At 41.2% G+C, this 16,555-nt stretch overlaps 1 protein-coding gene across 20 annotated transcripts in view; it reads left to right on the forward strand.

The window, feature by feature from the left end:
- rapgef2b (Rap guanine nucleotide exchange factor 2b) overlaps nucleotides 1–16,555 on the forward strand; it is a 112,443-nt gene that overhangs the window by 62,654 nt on the left and 33,234 nt on the right. For 14 of the 20 annotated variants that reach the window (XR_009125569.1, XR_009125545.1, XR_009125551.1 and 11 more), the window contains one exon: nucleotides 4,206–4,223. The exons of 3 other annotated variants lie outside the window; for them this stretch is intronic. Coding sequence is in view for 1 of the 17 variants with exons in the window: in XM_058064636.1 (XP_057920619.1) it covers nucleotides 4,206–4,223 (18 nt within the window). In the remaining 16 variants the exon portion in view is untranslated. Of the gene's footprint in view, nucleotides 1–4,205; nucleotides 4,224–6,181; nucleotides 12,496–16,555 lie in introns of those variants that run through there. 3 more of the 20 variants (XR_009125650.1, XR_009125656.1, XR_009125668.1) reach the window with 1 other exon arrangement.

The raw sequence follows: 16,555 nt of genomic DNA on the forward strand, positions 1-16,555 counted from the left end.
GTTGGGTTGCCAGTCGATGTGACCTTCCTCGCTAGATGTTGTGACCCAGCTTGTGGCTTTTTGTAGTTTTAGGAGCCTTTGCCTAATAGTTTCCCTGCCTGTTTGTGGTTGTACCCTGGTGTTAGACTTTGTGGTTGTTTGTGTGCAGCACACTTGGGATTCAGTGCCATGGTTTGCACGTATACATATATATATATATATATATATATATATACATTGGAGTGTACTAATATGCAACCCATGCTTACTTCTACTGCAGTCAAAATGTGTGTATGTGAATGTATAAGTTCTTTTTAGTCTACATAATATTAAGTCTGCTCATTTTGAAGCGGTCTATGGACAAATGTTTGTGTATTGACATATTGGCAGGTATATTTTTTGTGTATCCAACATTATGAAGTATTTTAAATCAGCTATTTTGTGGTTATGGTTTTCATCTGTTTAAAGTGCTATTTTTAGAGGTTACGGTAGAAAATAATCCGCAAATATTTGCAGACAAAGAGAGATCAAGTATAATGATAACAACTTTTATTGCAAATGTTGATTCACAATCGAAGAGTGTCAAGCTAGCAGGTGGTCTAGGAGGGGGAAGAGTAACTCCTCAATGCAGCAGCATGATCTAGGCTTTATAATTTGGTAATGGTAATGGATATATTTCATTTGAACATGCATCAGATTACAATTGAATGCATCACATGATCAGTTCACAGTTCCACATGTCCAAAAGGAGTAGGAAGAAGCAAAGCTTATTAAATCCTACCCCTCCATCTGGTACTTTTACAATCAGTAACTGTTACATTTGTTCACTTCCTGCTTTCTAGTATAATTTAAGGTTTTTTTTTGTTTGTTTTTGTTTTTGTATTAAATTTTAGGAAATACCCAGTGTTTTATATCTAAGGTGTAATCACCAAAATTACTAATTACAAATTAATTATTTGGATATTTCACACACTTTAATTATGCAGTAATTATGCAGCAAATGTATACAGTGTATAAAGTAAAAGGGAGTAGGAAGAAGTAAAGCTTATTAAATCCTACCTACTAAATTAGTAACTGTTACATTTGTTCACTTCCTGCTTTCCTCATATAGTTAGTTTTTTTTATGATGGTTTTTTTTTTTTTGGTCACGTACCGAAGTACGATATGACCACACAATGACATAATGGGTACCATAGTAACTGTCCCACATTTAAACTGATATTTTTATGGGCATCAAACCCGCGGTTTTTGTTATTCACTGGTGTGCTTGAAACGTAACAACACAAGTAGTCTAAAACAGGAATAATTGAGATTATGCTCCTGCGTCAAGGCCCCACTGTACGCTACTCCGTTTCTGTAGCCTAACGTTGACGTTCTCCAATTTTGGATAAACATTTGCAATAAAAGTTATTAAATTAGCTCTAGCTCCAGTAACCCTACTCATCTCTCTCTGCCCGTCAGCTGACAGCAGCAAAATCCGGTTTTAAGGATCGCGCAAACTTTTAAACGACTTTTTAGCGACTCGTCACAAATGATGGAAATCACACACTATCCTTTAGCCTGGTCATCAGATCTATTATGCGGGGATCTACTAGTCGATACTGGTAGAGACTATAGTGAAAAGAATGCCTTTTATGACTATGGGGCTCCTCTTCCTGGGAATAGGAAGTGCTGCATTCTCACACCGACGTGCGCCATCGCCATCATGCAGCTAGCGCACAGTGTCCTTCCTGTTCTGCGCAATTTCACCGCATTCCGCACATTCCCGACGCTCCCTGAAGGCCTCTGCTAGAGTACCCGACCTCCCCTGGAACGCTGTGAAACATCACTACCCCCACTCTCAACATGACAAAAGAAGGGGGGGGAGAAATGCGGCAATTTCTCTCTCGGGCAGGCCACACCCTGCTTCCTAAATTTAGAGTGTAAGTGTTTTTCGAGTCAGAGGGCTGCGCTGAACTTTCTCATGGCCAGATGTCTCCCGTCACACGCTCAATTCTCCTCGCTGGCTCCTGTGGGAAAGGGGGGCGGGGAGGAGGGGGGGTGCGCCATGGCAACCAAACGCTGACGCGGAGAGGAGAGTTAACGAGAGAGAAGATGAGAGGATGCTAAGCTGACATTGAGAGCTAATCTGCGGCGTTTCGAATGCAAGCCGCTACTCGGATGTTTTCTGGAGGAGGAACTCAGGCAGAGGAACGCGTGAAGGCTCTTAGTTGAGTCTTTCCCAGAAGGAGTGGAATGAAGATTACTGCTTTAGGGAGCAGCATTTTGAAATGAACAGGTGCATCTCGGCAAATTAAAATGTTGTGAACAAGTGAATTTATTTCAGGAGTGATGGAGATAAATTCCCCGAATAAAGTGCAGCACCTCTATGGTAATGGTAATGGTTTTATTTCATTTGAACATGCATCAGATTACAATTGAATGCATCCCATAATCAGTTCACAGTTCCACATGCCCAAAAGGAGTAGGAAGAAGCAAAGCTTATTAAATCCTACCCCTCCATCTGGTACTTTTACAATCAGTAACTGTTACATTTGTTCACTTCCTGCTTTCCTAATATAGTTTATTATTATTATTATTCATTCATTCATTCATTCATTTTCTACCGCTACATATATTATTATTATTATTATTATTATTATTATTATTATTATTATTATTATTATTATTATTATTATTATTATTATTATTATTATTATTATTATTATTATTTATTTTTTTTTTCCACGTATGACCATATAATGACATAATGTGTACCATTGTAACTGTCCCACATTTAAACTGATATTTTTATGGGCATCAAACTCGCCTTTTTTGTTATTCACTGCGTGCTTGAAACGTAACCCCACAAGTAGTAATTGAGATTATGCTCCTGCGTCAAGGCCCCACTGTACGCTACTTTGTTTCTGTAGCCTAACGTAGCCTATTTTTATTATATTTAATTTTTTATTTTTTGTCACGTACGGAAATACGAGGTGATATGAGCATCCAATGACATAATGGGTACCATAGTAAGTGTCAATATAGTGATATGTATAGCACATCATGACTGGTTCAAGACTCTTCATCCTCTAGGTTACAAAACTGGACTTTTTCCCCCCCAAAATGTTACAATTTTTGGAAATACCCAGTGTATTATTATATCTAAGGTGTAATCACCAAAATTACTAATTACAAATGAATTATTTGGCTATTTCACATATTTAATTTTGCAGTAATTATGCAGCAAATGTATACAGTGTATAAAGTGTATAAATATACCAGTTTCAGCCAATATAGTAGATACAATTAGACTCAGTGAAGGACAGGAAGTGACACTGGGGGTTCAGAGTTGACTTTTAGCTTGTTGTGAGCTATGGCTGCAACAGTAACCCGTGTTGTTGTTGTTATTATTATTATTATTATTACTATTATTATTATTATTATTATTATTATTATTATTATTATTATTATTATTATTATTATTATTATTATTATTATTATTATTGTGCCTGTTGTGAGAAGTTTGGTTCCGAGTGACCAAAGTAGAATACTTCATTCACCAGTTGGTGGTCTCAATGGATAATACTGTATTTGGATTTTTGTTATTTAGCCATTTTTATGCTCGGAAATGCTTAATTTGGGCAAAAAAATACATACTTTTTGCTCAAATGTGCATTTTTTAAGTACTAAAAATAGCTGCTTTGCGAGAAGAATGTATTGTAGATGTAATGCAAACCTGGTGGAGGAACTCCCACTGGGAGCACACACACACACACACACACACTATGGAGCATTTTGTCAATTCTTTCACAATCCCTTTAACAGCCCAACCACCGGCCGCAAACGGGCGTAGCGTGACATATTTGTTTGATCAGCGTCTCGCTCCATTAGCAGATGAAGTTTGCAGTGATGTGTGTAGCGTGACATTAAACATAACATGTCGTAACACAAATCCCACTCCACCAAAGAACAGGGGGGATTTGTTAGTACGTCCTCCTCTGTTCGATAGCCACTTTTCCATTCCTGCAAGATGTTTCACGGGGTGCAAAACTTGGAAAGACATGTTAGACGGTCCTGCAGAGTGAGTCACACGGTAGTCTGCATTTTTTTTTTTTCCTCTCTGCTGCCGAATGTTTTATATTCACTCGACGTCCAAGCTTCACCTGCAGTTCTTCCACCTGGAATGTTTGATAACTTTAATCTCCTCTCTTTCTTTCCATGGCTGTCTTTTACGTGGCTCCCAGGAATGCAATAAAGCTCAGGTACCATATGTAACTATCAATCATCTTGTCTGTCCGCTGTTTGTGTGTGTGTGTGTGTGTGTTTTATAGCTTTATGTTTGTGCTGTTTTTATCTCTTGTGTTCCCCCTTGGTAGCATCTAGCTGCTGTTTGACTACTTTAAAGGACTCGTATTAGAGTATTTTCAACCATTTGTACTACGTCTCGGAGGTGCTACTATTGTGTGTTGTTACAAATCTTTATATAGTTAAAAAGTGCTTCCATTAAGCCCGATTTGGAACAAGCTGTTTTGTGTGTCTGTAGCTTTAATGCTAAAGAGGTGTGTGAGTCTACTACAAGAAGTGCGCTTGATACAAATTGCAAATATCCACAAGTAATCGATACCCATAAAATGTTTATTTTTAACAAAAAGCTTGCTTCGTCACTGCTTTCAACTCAACATTTGCAATAAAAGTGATAATCTATCTGAGGTCGGATCGTGGGGGAAGTGGCCTAAGCAGGGACGCCCAGACTTCCCTCTTCCCGGCTACTAGTATGTCCAACTGAGAGATACAGTCTCTTCTACTTGTCCTGGGTCTTTCCCAAGGCCGCCTACCAGTTGGACGTCCCTCCCCAGCAGGGACCCTTCTGGGACAAAGACCAGATGCACAAGCAACAGTTTCTACCAGATGATAGTTCTTCTCACCTTATCTTAGGGAGCCACCCTACAGAGGAGAAACTCATTTTGGACACCCTAATTCCCCCCCCCCCCCCCCCCCCCCCCATCCCACCCCCCCGGTCTTGTATTTGTGGTCACTACCCAAAGCTTAGGAACGTATAAATCGACAGGTACATTGAGAGTAGGCACCCTCCTCCTCACAATGGACCAATCCGCTTGTTGATCTTGTGTTCCAGAAGACCCCCCAGGTACTTGAACTGTTTTTTTAAGTGAGAATCATGGACTTGGACTCAAGAACTGAAGAAAAACAAATTACTAAAACTTCCAGCTCCCACATCAGTATCTGATTGACATATAGCTGTGAGGGTTTATTTTAAGATGTGTAGCAAAGCCTTTTTTTTTGTAGATGTGGGCGTGTACACAGGGCGGCCTTATCTCGGTCAATTATAGTACATTGAGAGTACGAACCCTCCTTTCCACAATGGACCAATCCGCTTGTTGATCTTGTGTTCCGGAAGACCCCCCAGGTACTTGAACTCCTCCCCTTTTTTTTAGGCGAGAATCATGGACTTGGACTGAAGAACTAAAGAAAAACTAATTCCTAAAACTTCCAGTTCCCACATCAGTATTTGACTGACAGATAGCTGGGAGGGTTTATTTTAAGATGTGTAGCAAAGCCTTTTTTTTTGTAGATGTGGGCGTGTACGTCAATTATGATTCCATTCCTAATCTTCTTCATGTCGGGTTTCAGATCATATGATTGACAGCATGCAATTTCACGTCGTAAAAAAAAAAAAAAAAAAAACCTGACCCGTCTCATCTAGGGAGGTTCAGAACTAAAGGTGTCGAGGAGATACACCTGCCGCGAAACGCCAGACAACAAACGGCGCCACTCAATAAAACGCCTTCTCTCGGCCGCTCTATTTTTAGACGCGTCCCTTTGTGACAAACCTGGCTGCTCTGTGCGGGTCTTGAGTAGACGGCGTAAAGAAAAGCCAGATTTATTTGCACCGTTTCCTGATGCTAACCTCTCATCCTCAAGTCGCTCCATCGTGTGATGTCGGGCTAAAAATACACGTGGGGACTGCTGGATGAGGACTTACATAAACATACGTATGTACTAAACACGCAAGTCGGCTCTTCTTTGTGTGCTTTAATGAACAAGCTACCTCAGTCTGTGGCTATTTATAGCACATGATCAAACATTAAGGCCTGATGGAAATAGAACAGATATTTTTGGGTGAGCGCCAGTCCTGGGTGAAATGCAAATGAAGTGGGGGGGGGGGGGGCGCAGGGGGGGTTGGCTGTGAGTTGATGGCTTCCCGGCTGTGGTCCATTTCTTATCCCGCCACTCGAGCTGACATTTGATGCGCTTTTCATGTCGACTTTGACATTCAGCCGCCGTCTCTTTTGTAGACGTAATGTGTTTTCAGAAGGCTTGACAGATTGACATTTATTTGGCGACCAATCGGCGCTCAGCGGGCGTAAAAAAAAAAGGGTAACGTTATCGGGATTGAAATTTGATCACGTTTTAATGGCACAATTTTTATCGAACGTAAGAGTCGCATTTTAACGGCAACGCCGTGCTAGGCTAGCTTGTCGGCTGAAGAACATCAAAAGGATCAAATTTACAGCTTCCACAACTGTCGTTGACTGATTTTTTTCGGGGTGGGGGGGTGGGTGAAGGTACCCCCGGTCATGTGTTTTCACATATTCGATCGCATGTTTTGACTTTGTGGATTATTTTGAAGTCTTGTTTATCTTTCAATGATAAAAGGTGGCGGTTATCAGATGTAACTCTCGAGGAATGATGGCATATTTGGACTTTGGTGATTATTTATTTGAAGTATTTCTATTGCTTTCTATTATGAAAGGCGATGGTTGTCAAATGTAGCTGTAGAGGATCGATCGCATGTTTTGACTTTGTGGATTATTTTGAAGTCTGTTTAGCTTTCTATGATAAAAGGTGGCAGTTATCAGATGTAACTCTCGATAGTCTCTCTCTCATATTTTGACTTTGGTGATTATTTAGAGTTTCTATTGCTTTCTATTATGAAAGGCGACGATTGTCAAATGTAATTGTTGAGGATCGATCGCATGTTTTGACTTTGTGGATTATTTTGAAGTCTGTTTAGCTTTCTATGATAAAAGGTGGTGGTTATCAGATGTAACTCTCAATAAATTATGCCATATTTTGACTTTGGTGATGATTTATTTGAAGTATTTCTATTCCTTTCTAATATGAAAGGCAATGGTTGTCAAATGTAACGGTTGACGATCGATCGCATGTGTTGTGTGGATTATTTTATTTTGTCTGTTTAGCTTTCTATGATAAAACGTGGCGATTATCAGATGTAACTCTCGAGGAATGATGGCATATTTTGACTTTGGTGATGATTTATTTAAAGTATTTCTATTGCTTTCTATTATTGAAGGCGACGGTTGTCAAATGTAACTGTTGAGGATCGATCGCATGTTTTGACTTTGTGGATTATTTTGAAGTCTGTTTAGCTTTTTATGATAAAAGGTGGCGGTTGTCAGATGTAACTCTCTCAATATTATTTAGAGTATTTCTATTGCTTTTTATTATGAAAGGCGTCGGTTGTCAAATGTAACTGTCTAGGATCGATCGCATGTTTTGACTTTGTGGATTATTTTGAAGTCTGTTTAGCTTTCTACAATAAAAGGTGGCAGTTATCAGATGTAACTCTTGAGGAATGATGGCATATTTTGACTTTGGTGATTTTTTAGAGTTTCTATTGCTTTCTTATTAAGAAAGGCGACGGTTGTCAAATGTAACCGTTGGGGATCGATCACATGTTTTGACTTTGTGGATTATTTTGAAGTCTGTTTATCTTTCAATGATAAAATGTGGCGGTTATCAGATGTAACTCTCGAGGAATGATGGCATATTGCATGTTAATGAATGGTCAGTGACAGGAACATGAATACCAGACCATGAAACGCCTGGAGTGTTTTTCAATTGAAGAAACTTGACTGCAACACAAACCTTTCACCCTGAGACACTGACAAACATCTGACAAACCTTTCCGACAAATTACGCTGTCATTTTGTATTTTTGCAATAATGACTCCCATGTGAAAAAGGCCCGTCTTACTCATCACAGCCAGCATGTGATTTGTACTTGGCTTTGTAGTACTTTGATGGAAGCTGCTAAAACTGGTTCCCTTGCATATGATTGAAGGTGTTGGAGTTTTTTTCCATAAAACAAAAACACATTAATTGCCCGTTTTCTCGCGGTAACTTGAAGGAAACGCGATGTAAACAAATTTATAGCCCTGAAATGAACGTCAGTCAGGTTTTGATAAGCCGCTGACATTTTCTGTCTGCTAACTGAGGGTCAGTTGTCCATTTTCATAAATTGGAGCATCCGGAGTTTAAAATATTTCCTGTTCTTGACCCTGCACGGTTGTTCTTTGACTTGACCCGGAAGCTTCTAGTTACAGATAAACCTCAAGACGCAGCGACCTCAAACGCATTTCTCTTGCAGGTATTGATGATTGATGCCGCCAGGCAGCAGGAGCATGGGGTGGGCGGGACACATGTTTGCCCTCCATGTCAACCTGTGAGTGTGCACTCGTTTAAAAAAAAAAAAAATCTCCACTGTCTGCACGCTGAATTATTTTCAGGCCAGTGTGCAGCGACAGCAAACGTGATGAATGAAAGAGCCCCCCCCCTTTGCCCCCCCACCCCCGGGGCCGTCAACACAATTGAAACGGCGTCTGGTTATTAGATCGTCCTTCTTGCACTAACGATGCTATTTAGATGTCTTTTAGTCGCTTTCTCATGCGCGGCGACTCGCTGATCGATACATCAGAGATGGTGTGTGTGTGAGGTTCCAGCTGGATGAGAACATGTTTGATTTCCTCTGTTGTGACGGTAGAGCATTAGCAATCATGAGTAGAAAATGCACAGTGTTTTATTTGATTTACATGATGCATTCATGTGCAAAAAATGGCCTCAGTTTTTGAAGGATCTTTTGAACAGATGAACGAAAAGCAAGCAAGGCACTACAGCATTTCACTGCTTTATTTGTTAGCAGGATTACGCTAACATACAGTCATCCCTCGTTTATCACTGTTTGGTCCCGGAATCGAATACGATAAGTGAATTTCCGCAAAGTAGGATCCAATATTAATAAACATATTTGTAGTTAGAGCATGGAAAACCAGTTCATGACTTTCTAAATACAATCTTTCCCATTGTTATTCTTTGTTTAAGCCACATTGCTCAACGCTAATGCGCAGGCAGTGGAATAAGACGGCCATTTTGTTAAACATTAGCAAGCTAACGAGTTAGCCTCCAATTTATTTACTGTATTCTAACTTGAGAAAGTGTTTAAAACGGAGTGGGTAGAAAGACAAAGATGCCCAGACCTACCACTTCCACACGGAATAGGAGGATAACTCCATCTAATAGTACATTACTGTTGCTTCGTGACCAGAATACTACATATAATACTATAATACTATTTCTTGACTCATAAATACGCCATAGTCAACCACGAAGCAGCGAGCATTTATTCATTTTTGAAAACCGTGATCGAGCAGTGGAGCAATGTTCAAACCAGGGATGACTGTATCCGCTTTTTTGGCTTTTTTTTGGTGCCTATTTGGTTGCTATGTTTATTAGCGCCACATGCAGGACTCCAGTGGAACTGTAGCATCCAGAATATTGTGAGAGTTTTCCCATAATTTGTACAAAAGAGCGTTGCTGGACGCCCTCACCCTTTTTTTTGTGCTATATTATGATACTAAAAATGCATAATTCAAGCTCGGAAAGCACACTGAGAGAGATTTATTGTGGGTTTTCCTTGTGTGCGTTGTATGGAATAATTCAAGCTCTCTTCTTTAAAGTAAAGTAAAATCTCAGATATTGGCTCATTAAAATCAAAAGCCCTTTTTACGCAGGCACCGCTGTTGGCGCCGCGCCTCATTCCGTATAAACCAATAAGCCTGCTCATTCACTCATAACGCTGGATTGCATTGCGATGGAGAATGGAAGCTCTGCAGAAGACACACCAAATGATATTAAATGATACTAATAAGTCCAAGAGATCTTGTATATTTACATTTAGTTAACATTTCTTACCCACTTATGATACCACTTTATGGTATAGCTGATTATTCTAATGATAAAGACTTTATTCAGCCTTATTTTTGGCAAAAATACTCAAATATTAGTGCAGCAATGGATAATTTCATCTTGTTTTATTTAGTTTTTTTCATCTGACCCTCTAGTGGAGTATTTCACCATGTTGGAATCATGTTTTTGCATCATCTGGCACAAGAAAATGAAGGTTTTAATGGCCAGAAAGCAACACAACGGCAGACAAAACACTGACACATGGTGGCCATACTAACACACACACACACATGCATTTAGCACACACAGCAATTGAGCGCGACTACATTAGTGTTCCACTCAAGTGGGGTTTCTCACGTCGCTGTCTCCATTGCGCAGGATCGATGCCCCCCCACCCCCACCCCACACCCACTCGCTTTACATTTATCTGGTGATTAGTCATGAAGTAAAAAAAAAAATGACAAATTGGCTTATCGGCCCCAGAAAGCTTTAAAAAGAAGGAGGAAGGTCAGATATTCCCCAGACGTGACCCCTACTGCTGCTGCTGCTGTTGTTGATGATGATGATGTAATGATGTGCAAGCCCCTCCCCCTCTTCACCTCCTTCTCCTCATCTCCCCTTGGGGGGGGTCACTGTTGAAGACATTAATGATGGCAGTGCACAGCTAAACACCTGAGCTTTTTTTTTGGTATTATTGTTGTGAAGCATTACATCATGGTTGGAGGTGGGGTGAGGTGGGGGGGCAGGGGAGGTGATGTCACGCCGTGGGTTCCCGTCTCCCCTCCCCGCCTTAATATCTGGCTTTGTCTGAGCCGGTTGTGTCTGGATGATAAAATGAATATTTTGTGTTGTATTTGAAATGGCATTATTTGTTCTGTTTTATATTTTTTCTTTATTGCAATGCTTTATTTTTCATTTATTTTAGATATATTTATATTAGTTTGGTGTTGAGATGCTTTTAAAAAAATTCATCATTGTAACTGTGTTTTGATATAGTGTTGTAAAGCTCAAAAAAGTGCAGAAATTTGACCTTGAAAAAGGGTTATAATGTAAGTGTTGAGCATAAAAAAATGATAATAATGAGTTATATATCAGAAATTTGGCATTTCAGTTATGAGTATGACCTCTGTTGCTGTTGTGTTTATTTGCAAAACGCATTTCCGTGAAAACAAAGTGGATGTGGGCCAAAAGAAGAAGTTCGGAATTTTTTCTACCTGCTTTGACTTTTTGTTGCTTTGACTTTGCAAGATGGTTGATTTAAAATAGTGCTTATTTGGTGCTGAGCCAAAGCGAGATTACGTGGCCTTGGCGGAGGGCCGTTCATTCGTATAGGTTCTGTGTGGTCGACCATCTAGTGGAGGAAGGGTTGTTTTTTTTTTGGACATTAATGGCGTACAGCTGAGAGAAGCAAAGCGACGTCTCAGTTTTTTTTACTCTCTACCCCTCCTCCTTCTCTTTCACGCTCGCTGTTTCTGTTGCCCCAGCAACCGTGGGCTCCCAGAGGGTGCAAAGCAAAGGCGGGAGGGGTGGGGTGTGCTTGTGCCGAGCTCGGTTTCCATGGCTACACCAGCTGAGAGGCAGTGACAGAGTGACATCATTGTCAATGTTTTTTTTTCCTCCTTCAGTGCCATCTTTTTGGCCTGGGAAAAAATGACATAGAGCCACCCTTTTTTTTTGGTCTCCTTCATTGTGTTACCATGCCAACCGTTTCCAGCCAGGCCCGGAGTGTTAACGCTCGGAGTGATAATGGCTGCCACGCTCGCCTCCCTCTCTCTTCCATGCCATCTCTGTCTGGGGGCGTTGTAAGCCCTCTAGAGGAGCACACGGCCGCTGCTGGCAAGAAGGAGGTGCTTATAATACAACCCCCCCCCCCCCACCTTCACCACCACTCCACAGCCATCCCCCTCCTCCACCCGTGACACACATACACACATGTGCCCACCCCCCACATTCGGGCTTGCAAACAAACCGCTGTCTTCATAGAGGATGCTGCGCTATCCTAACACTTCTCATGGTGCCTAAACGCATCTCGGACGCGGGAGGGGAGAGAGGTGGAGGTGAAGTGGAGGTGCTGCTACTGTGAGCCAAAGTGTTGTCAGGCGTTTTCCTCCTTTATTTATTTCCCTCCTCCTCCTTTTCATCCTCCCCCGTTTTTTTTTTTTTTTCCTGCTCTCGGCGGCAGTGCGCTCGGCCGCGGCTCGCTCCAGCGAGGCTGCAAGGAGCTGCTGCTTCGTCTCGGATATTTGCCCACTCCCTGCTGCTTCCTCTTTGGATTTAACGCCTGAGTGTCGATCGGGAGATCTCCGAGACCTGCACAGGAAGCGGTGGATACTCCCTTAAGTGTCAACCCGCCAAGGGAGGGGAAGAGGGCACGCAGCGTGCAGGGAAATGGGGGGCTGCGTAGAACACGCCCAGGGATGTTAGATTATTCTGATATTTTTATACCAGAGAGGAGTTTTTCATGATGAAACCGTTAGCAGCCGCGGCGGCAGACAGCAATGGAGTGTCCGGCCAGCAAGACAAAACACCGGTGAGTAGTAGCGTCTCGACGTCCATCTTCCCGCTTGCCCTCCCCTACCACCCATCATGGTTCCAGGCTATCCGGCCTCCTTGTGGACGTTCCCTCGGCTGGGTGGGTCAAGGACGTGGCCCACCGTTGTAGCATGACTCCATGTGCTTTCTCTTACACACACTCTTCATTTGTCGCGGCTTGTAAGTAGAATTACAACCACAATCGGAATAAACTACAGCGTCAGTGACGTAAAATATAGCATAAATATAAAGCACAGGTATGGTAGAAGTTGATTTGCGTCCTTTAAGGTACCTCCTGCACTTGTATGGGAGTCCAATTGGAGTCCAGTTCATCACTGGACAACCTTGACAGGAAGTTGATCAAAACTTCATATAGCAGCCGGAAAACGGTCATGAAGGTCATGCACATGCGCATTTACGTGTTCTTGATCCAAACAACAATGGCAGACCATAGCATAGCATAGTGTATATTTAGGTTGCTATCATAGGATCATACTTTTCTGATTGTATGCTTATAACAGGAGTGAGTTTTTATGGTTTTATGTAGCATTGCTAACACGGTTGCTTAAGACGTCCATCTGTGTCTAACTGCATAATGTATGACGTTACTTACGCTGCTTACAGTAGTTTCTTATCGCTTCATAGGAGTGGTTTTAGATGATGGTTGACTTGTGACAGGCGTTATGGAGCTTAAAAACCGGACATACAACACAGGTTTTCATCTAAATGCGAAAAAATTCATTTATTCATTTTCTACCGCTTTTTCCTCACGAGGGTCGCGGGGGGATGCTGGAGCCTATCCCAGCTGTCTTCGGGCAAGAGGCGGGGTACACCCTGGACTGGTGGCCAGCCAATCACAGGGCACATATAGACAAACAACCATTCACACTCACATTCATACCTATGGACAATTTGGAGTCGCTAATTAACCTAGCATGTTTTTGGAATGTGGGAGGAAACCGGAGTACCTGGAGAAAACCCACGCATGCACGGGGAGAACATGCAAACTCCACACAGAGATGGCCGAGGGTGGAATTGAACCCTGGTCTCCTAGCTGTGAGGTCTGCGCGCTAACCACTCGATCGTCGTGCCGCCATTTTGAGTACTTTTAACTAATATGTTTTGATTAAATTGAACTATGGCTGTATTAAGTAAGATTAACTTAAAAACATAGTTTACATCCAACTTAAGAAAAAACATTAATTAATTAAAAAAGTTAATTAATTAATGATTAATTCTTTTTCATCGTTTTTTTTTACTGTTTTCATCTAAACATGGAAAAAGATTGGTAATACAAATACCAAAACAAAACACTGCAATACCACAGCGTTTAGTCATAGTTATAGCACTTCTATTGTACTACTACTACTACTACTACTACTACTACTTATTCGCGGATGATGTATATATAGGTGTAGAGTTTCGGACAGTGTTAGACATGCTGTTGCAGTACTTTTCCTGATTGTATGCTGATAAGATGCCTGCGAATACGTAGCATTGCTAAAACTGCAAACCTAGCGGTGACTTGAGACTTGCTAGCTTAACTTGCGTAAATGTGCCCTCGTACTGTTCAGTACTGAAATAAACTATGAAGAACTACAAGTAGATCCAGAATCTCTCTAGGGATGATTCTAATGGATGTCGTTTCTCGTATGAATGTTAGTCCGCTTCCGAGCACCAGCCATGGAGGTCAGTGAGGCCATTGGTGGTAGTGGAGGTGCTGTCCATGGTGCTGGAAGCGGCTCCAGCATGCACTCACCAGGCCCAAGACCGTGCATTTGAAGGAATTGATCTGCCGTCAACTCCCCCTTGTATCAGTCACAAATCCGCCCCCCGCCCCCCCCCCCACACACACACATGCGTGCACGCAGGCGGGGGCTGTAAATCGAACCAGAGAGGGACAAGCGGCACGTATTGTAGCACTCATAACTGACAACAAATCACCGTAATGTCGCCATAATAGTCATGGATGTGTCATCGTCCGTGTCGCATCGCCCCACAGTTTGTGTGTTTTGAAGGTTTTACGACGCTACAAAAACGTCTCGTATACATGTGCGCTTGTGTTTTAATCATCTGGAGTGGATTTTATTGCACCTTCTTTGGCTCCTTTTCTACCCGGCGACAGAACGCTAATAACCGTGTCAGATGGAGGTTTTAGATGCAAGCTGCAGCGTGCAAATGACACTTAATGGCTCTCACGTGCTAACAATATAACAACGGAGTCATTAGAGTAACATTGAAGGTTGCCTTTTAACGCTGATTTGACAAGTTTTCCAGGACATTGCAAAAAGTGGGGCAAGCGGTCGGGCGCTGCACATTATATATAACGTTAATATGATATAATACGAGGGGGTACAGTATGTAAGCCAGTAACAGTAAGACGTGTGAATATTACACTGTAAAAATAAGTTAGCAGAACTCAAAAAAAGTGAGGCAATCAGTTTTAGTTCATGAACATTTGAGTATATGAGAGCTTTAATATTTGGAGTTGATATTAGATATACTTTTTAAATTTGGGGCTGAAAAGAGAAATAGCTTTCTGTTTCGCATTCTCTCTGCCATGCATTCTCTATTCTTTAATTTTCATTCTCATTTCAACTCTTTCCATAGGAAGAAGGTATGCATGTGTAACTTACACAGTACAAATGCAATGGATTTATTCTTAATTGATTCTTGGTTTGATTTATTCATGTTTAATAGATACTTTTTTATAAGTAACTACGAATTATTTTAAGTAGGTTACACAAATCTGCAAAAAGTTCATATGAATCAAAAATTACAAGTTAAATAAACTCAAAAGACAGATAATGCAACTGGCAATCAACATTTATAAGTATAACTTTTAAGATTTTTTTAAAGAAATTAATTAAAAAAATTAAAAAATAAATGAATTAAATGCGATTATTAATTAATTATTTTTAAAGAATTAATTATTAAATAATTAACATTTAAAAAAATATATTATTTTTTTAAGTTGGATGTAAACTATGTTTTTAAAATTATTTTTAAAGAATTTATAGCCATAGTTCAATTTAATCAAAACTATAAATATTAGTCAAAATTACTCAAAATGGCGGCACGGCGGTGGAGTGGTTAGCGCACAGACCTCAGAGCTAGGAGACCAGGGTTCAATTCCACCCTCGTGTGAAGTTTGCATGTTCTCCCCGTGCATGCGTGGGTTTTCTCCGGGTACTCCGGTTTCCTCCCACATTCCAAAAACATGCTAGGTTAATTGGCCACTCCAAATTGTCCATAGGTATGAATGTGAGTGTGAATGGTTGTTTGTCTATATGTGCCCTGTGAATGGCTGGTGACCAGTCCAGGGTGTACCCCGCCTCTCGCCCGAAGACAGCTGGGATAGGCTCCAGCACCCCCCACGACCCTCGTGAGGAAAAGCGGTAGAAAATGAATGAATGAATGTCAAATGAACTTAACATAATTAAGTTATTAGAACTTTTTTTAAGAACTTTGGGTATGCATAACTTCATTTATTTAAGTACTTTGAACATTCGTCACATAATCTACAGCCATTGCTCAGCTAGAATGGATTTCCCCCTGCAACTCTTGTTTATCTGGTCACCCCTTATCTGTATGTCGTTAGCATATTCACTGTGGCTTGTGTAAATGTTCAATCATCCCAACGAGTGTAAACACCAAGCCGCCAGACTTTTATTACTGTAACAACGGCGTCATAGAGACCTGGGCGCTTGGTGGTTGTGGTCACGTCGGAGCTTTAACCCAACATGACACCAAGCTGACGAGTTGCCAGGTTGGCGCCGATGATGTTTTTTTTTTTTTTTATCATGAAATGGAAATCACATCTACTCAAGATAAGTGCATGAGTTAGCTTGATGCATCAAGTTAAGCGAGGAAATGAACAATAAATGATAAGCGTTCTTTTCACTCGTCTGAGCTGTGACCTACAGAGGGGAAAAGCCGCCGTTAGCATATCAGGCCTATTTAATCAGACACCCTGCCAAAAAGGGGTGTTAATCTCCTGATCCTTAAGTCGCAAGCCAGCTGACGATACAGCAGGAGAACTGTGGGCTGATTCCTTG

The sequence above is a fragment of the Doryrhamphus excisus genome, chromosome 2 (genome assembly GCF_030265055.1).
Source record: "Doryrhamphus excisus isolate RoL2022-K1 chromosome 2, RoL_Dexc_1.0, whole genome shotgun sequence".
NCBI classification, from domain to species: domain Eukaryota; kingdom Metazoa; phylum Chordata; class Actinopteri; order Syngnathiformes; family Syngnathidae; genus Doryrhamphus; species Doryrhamphus excisus.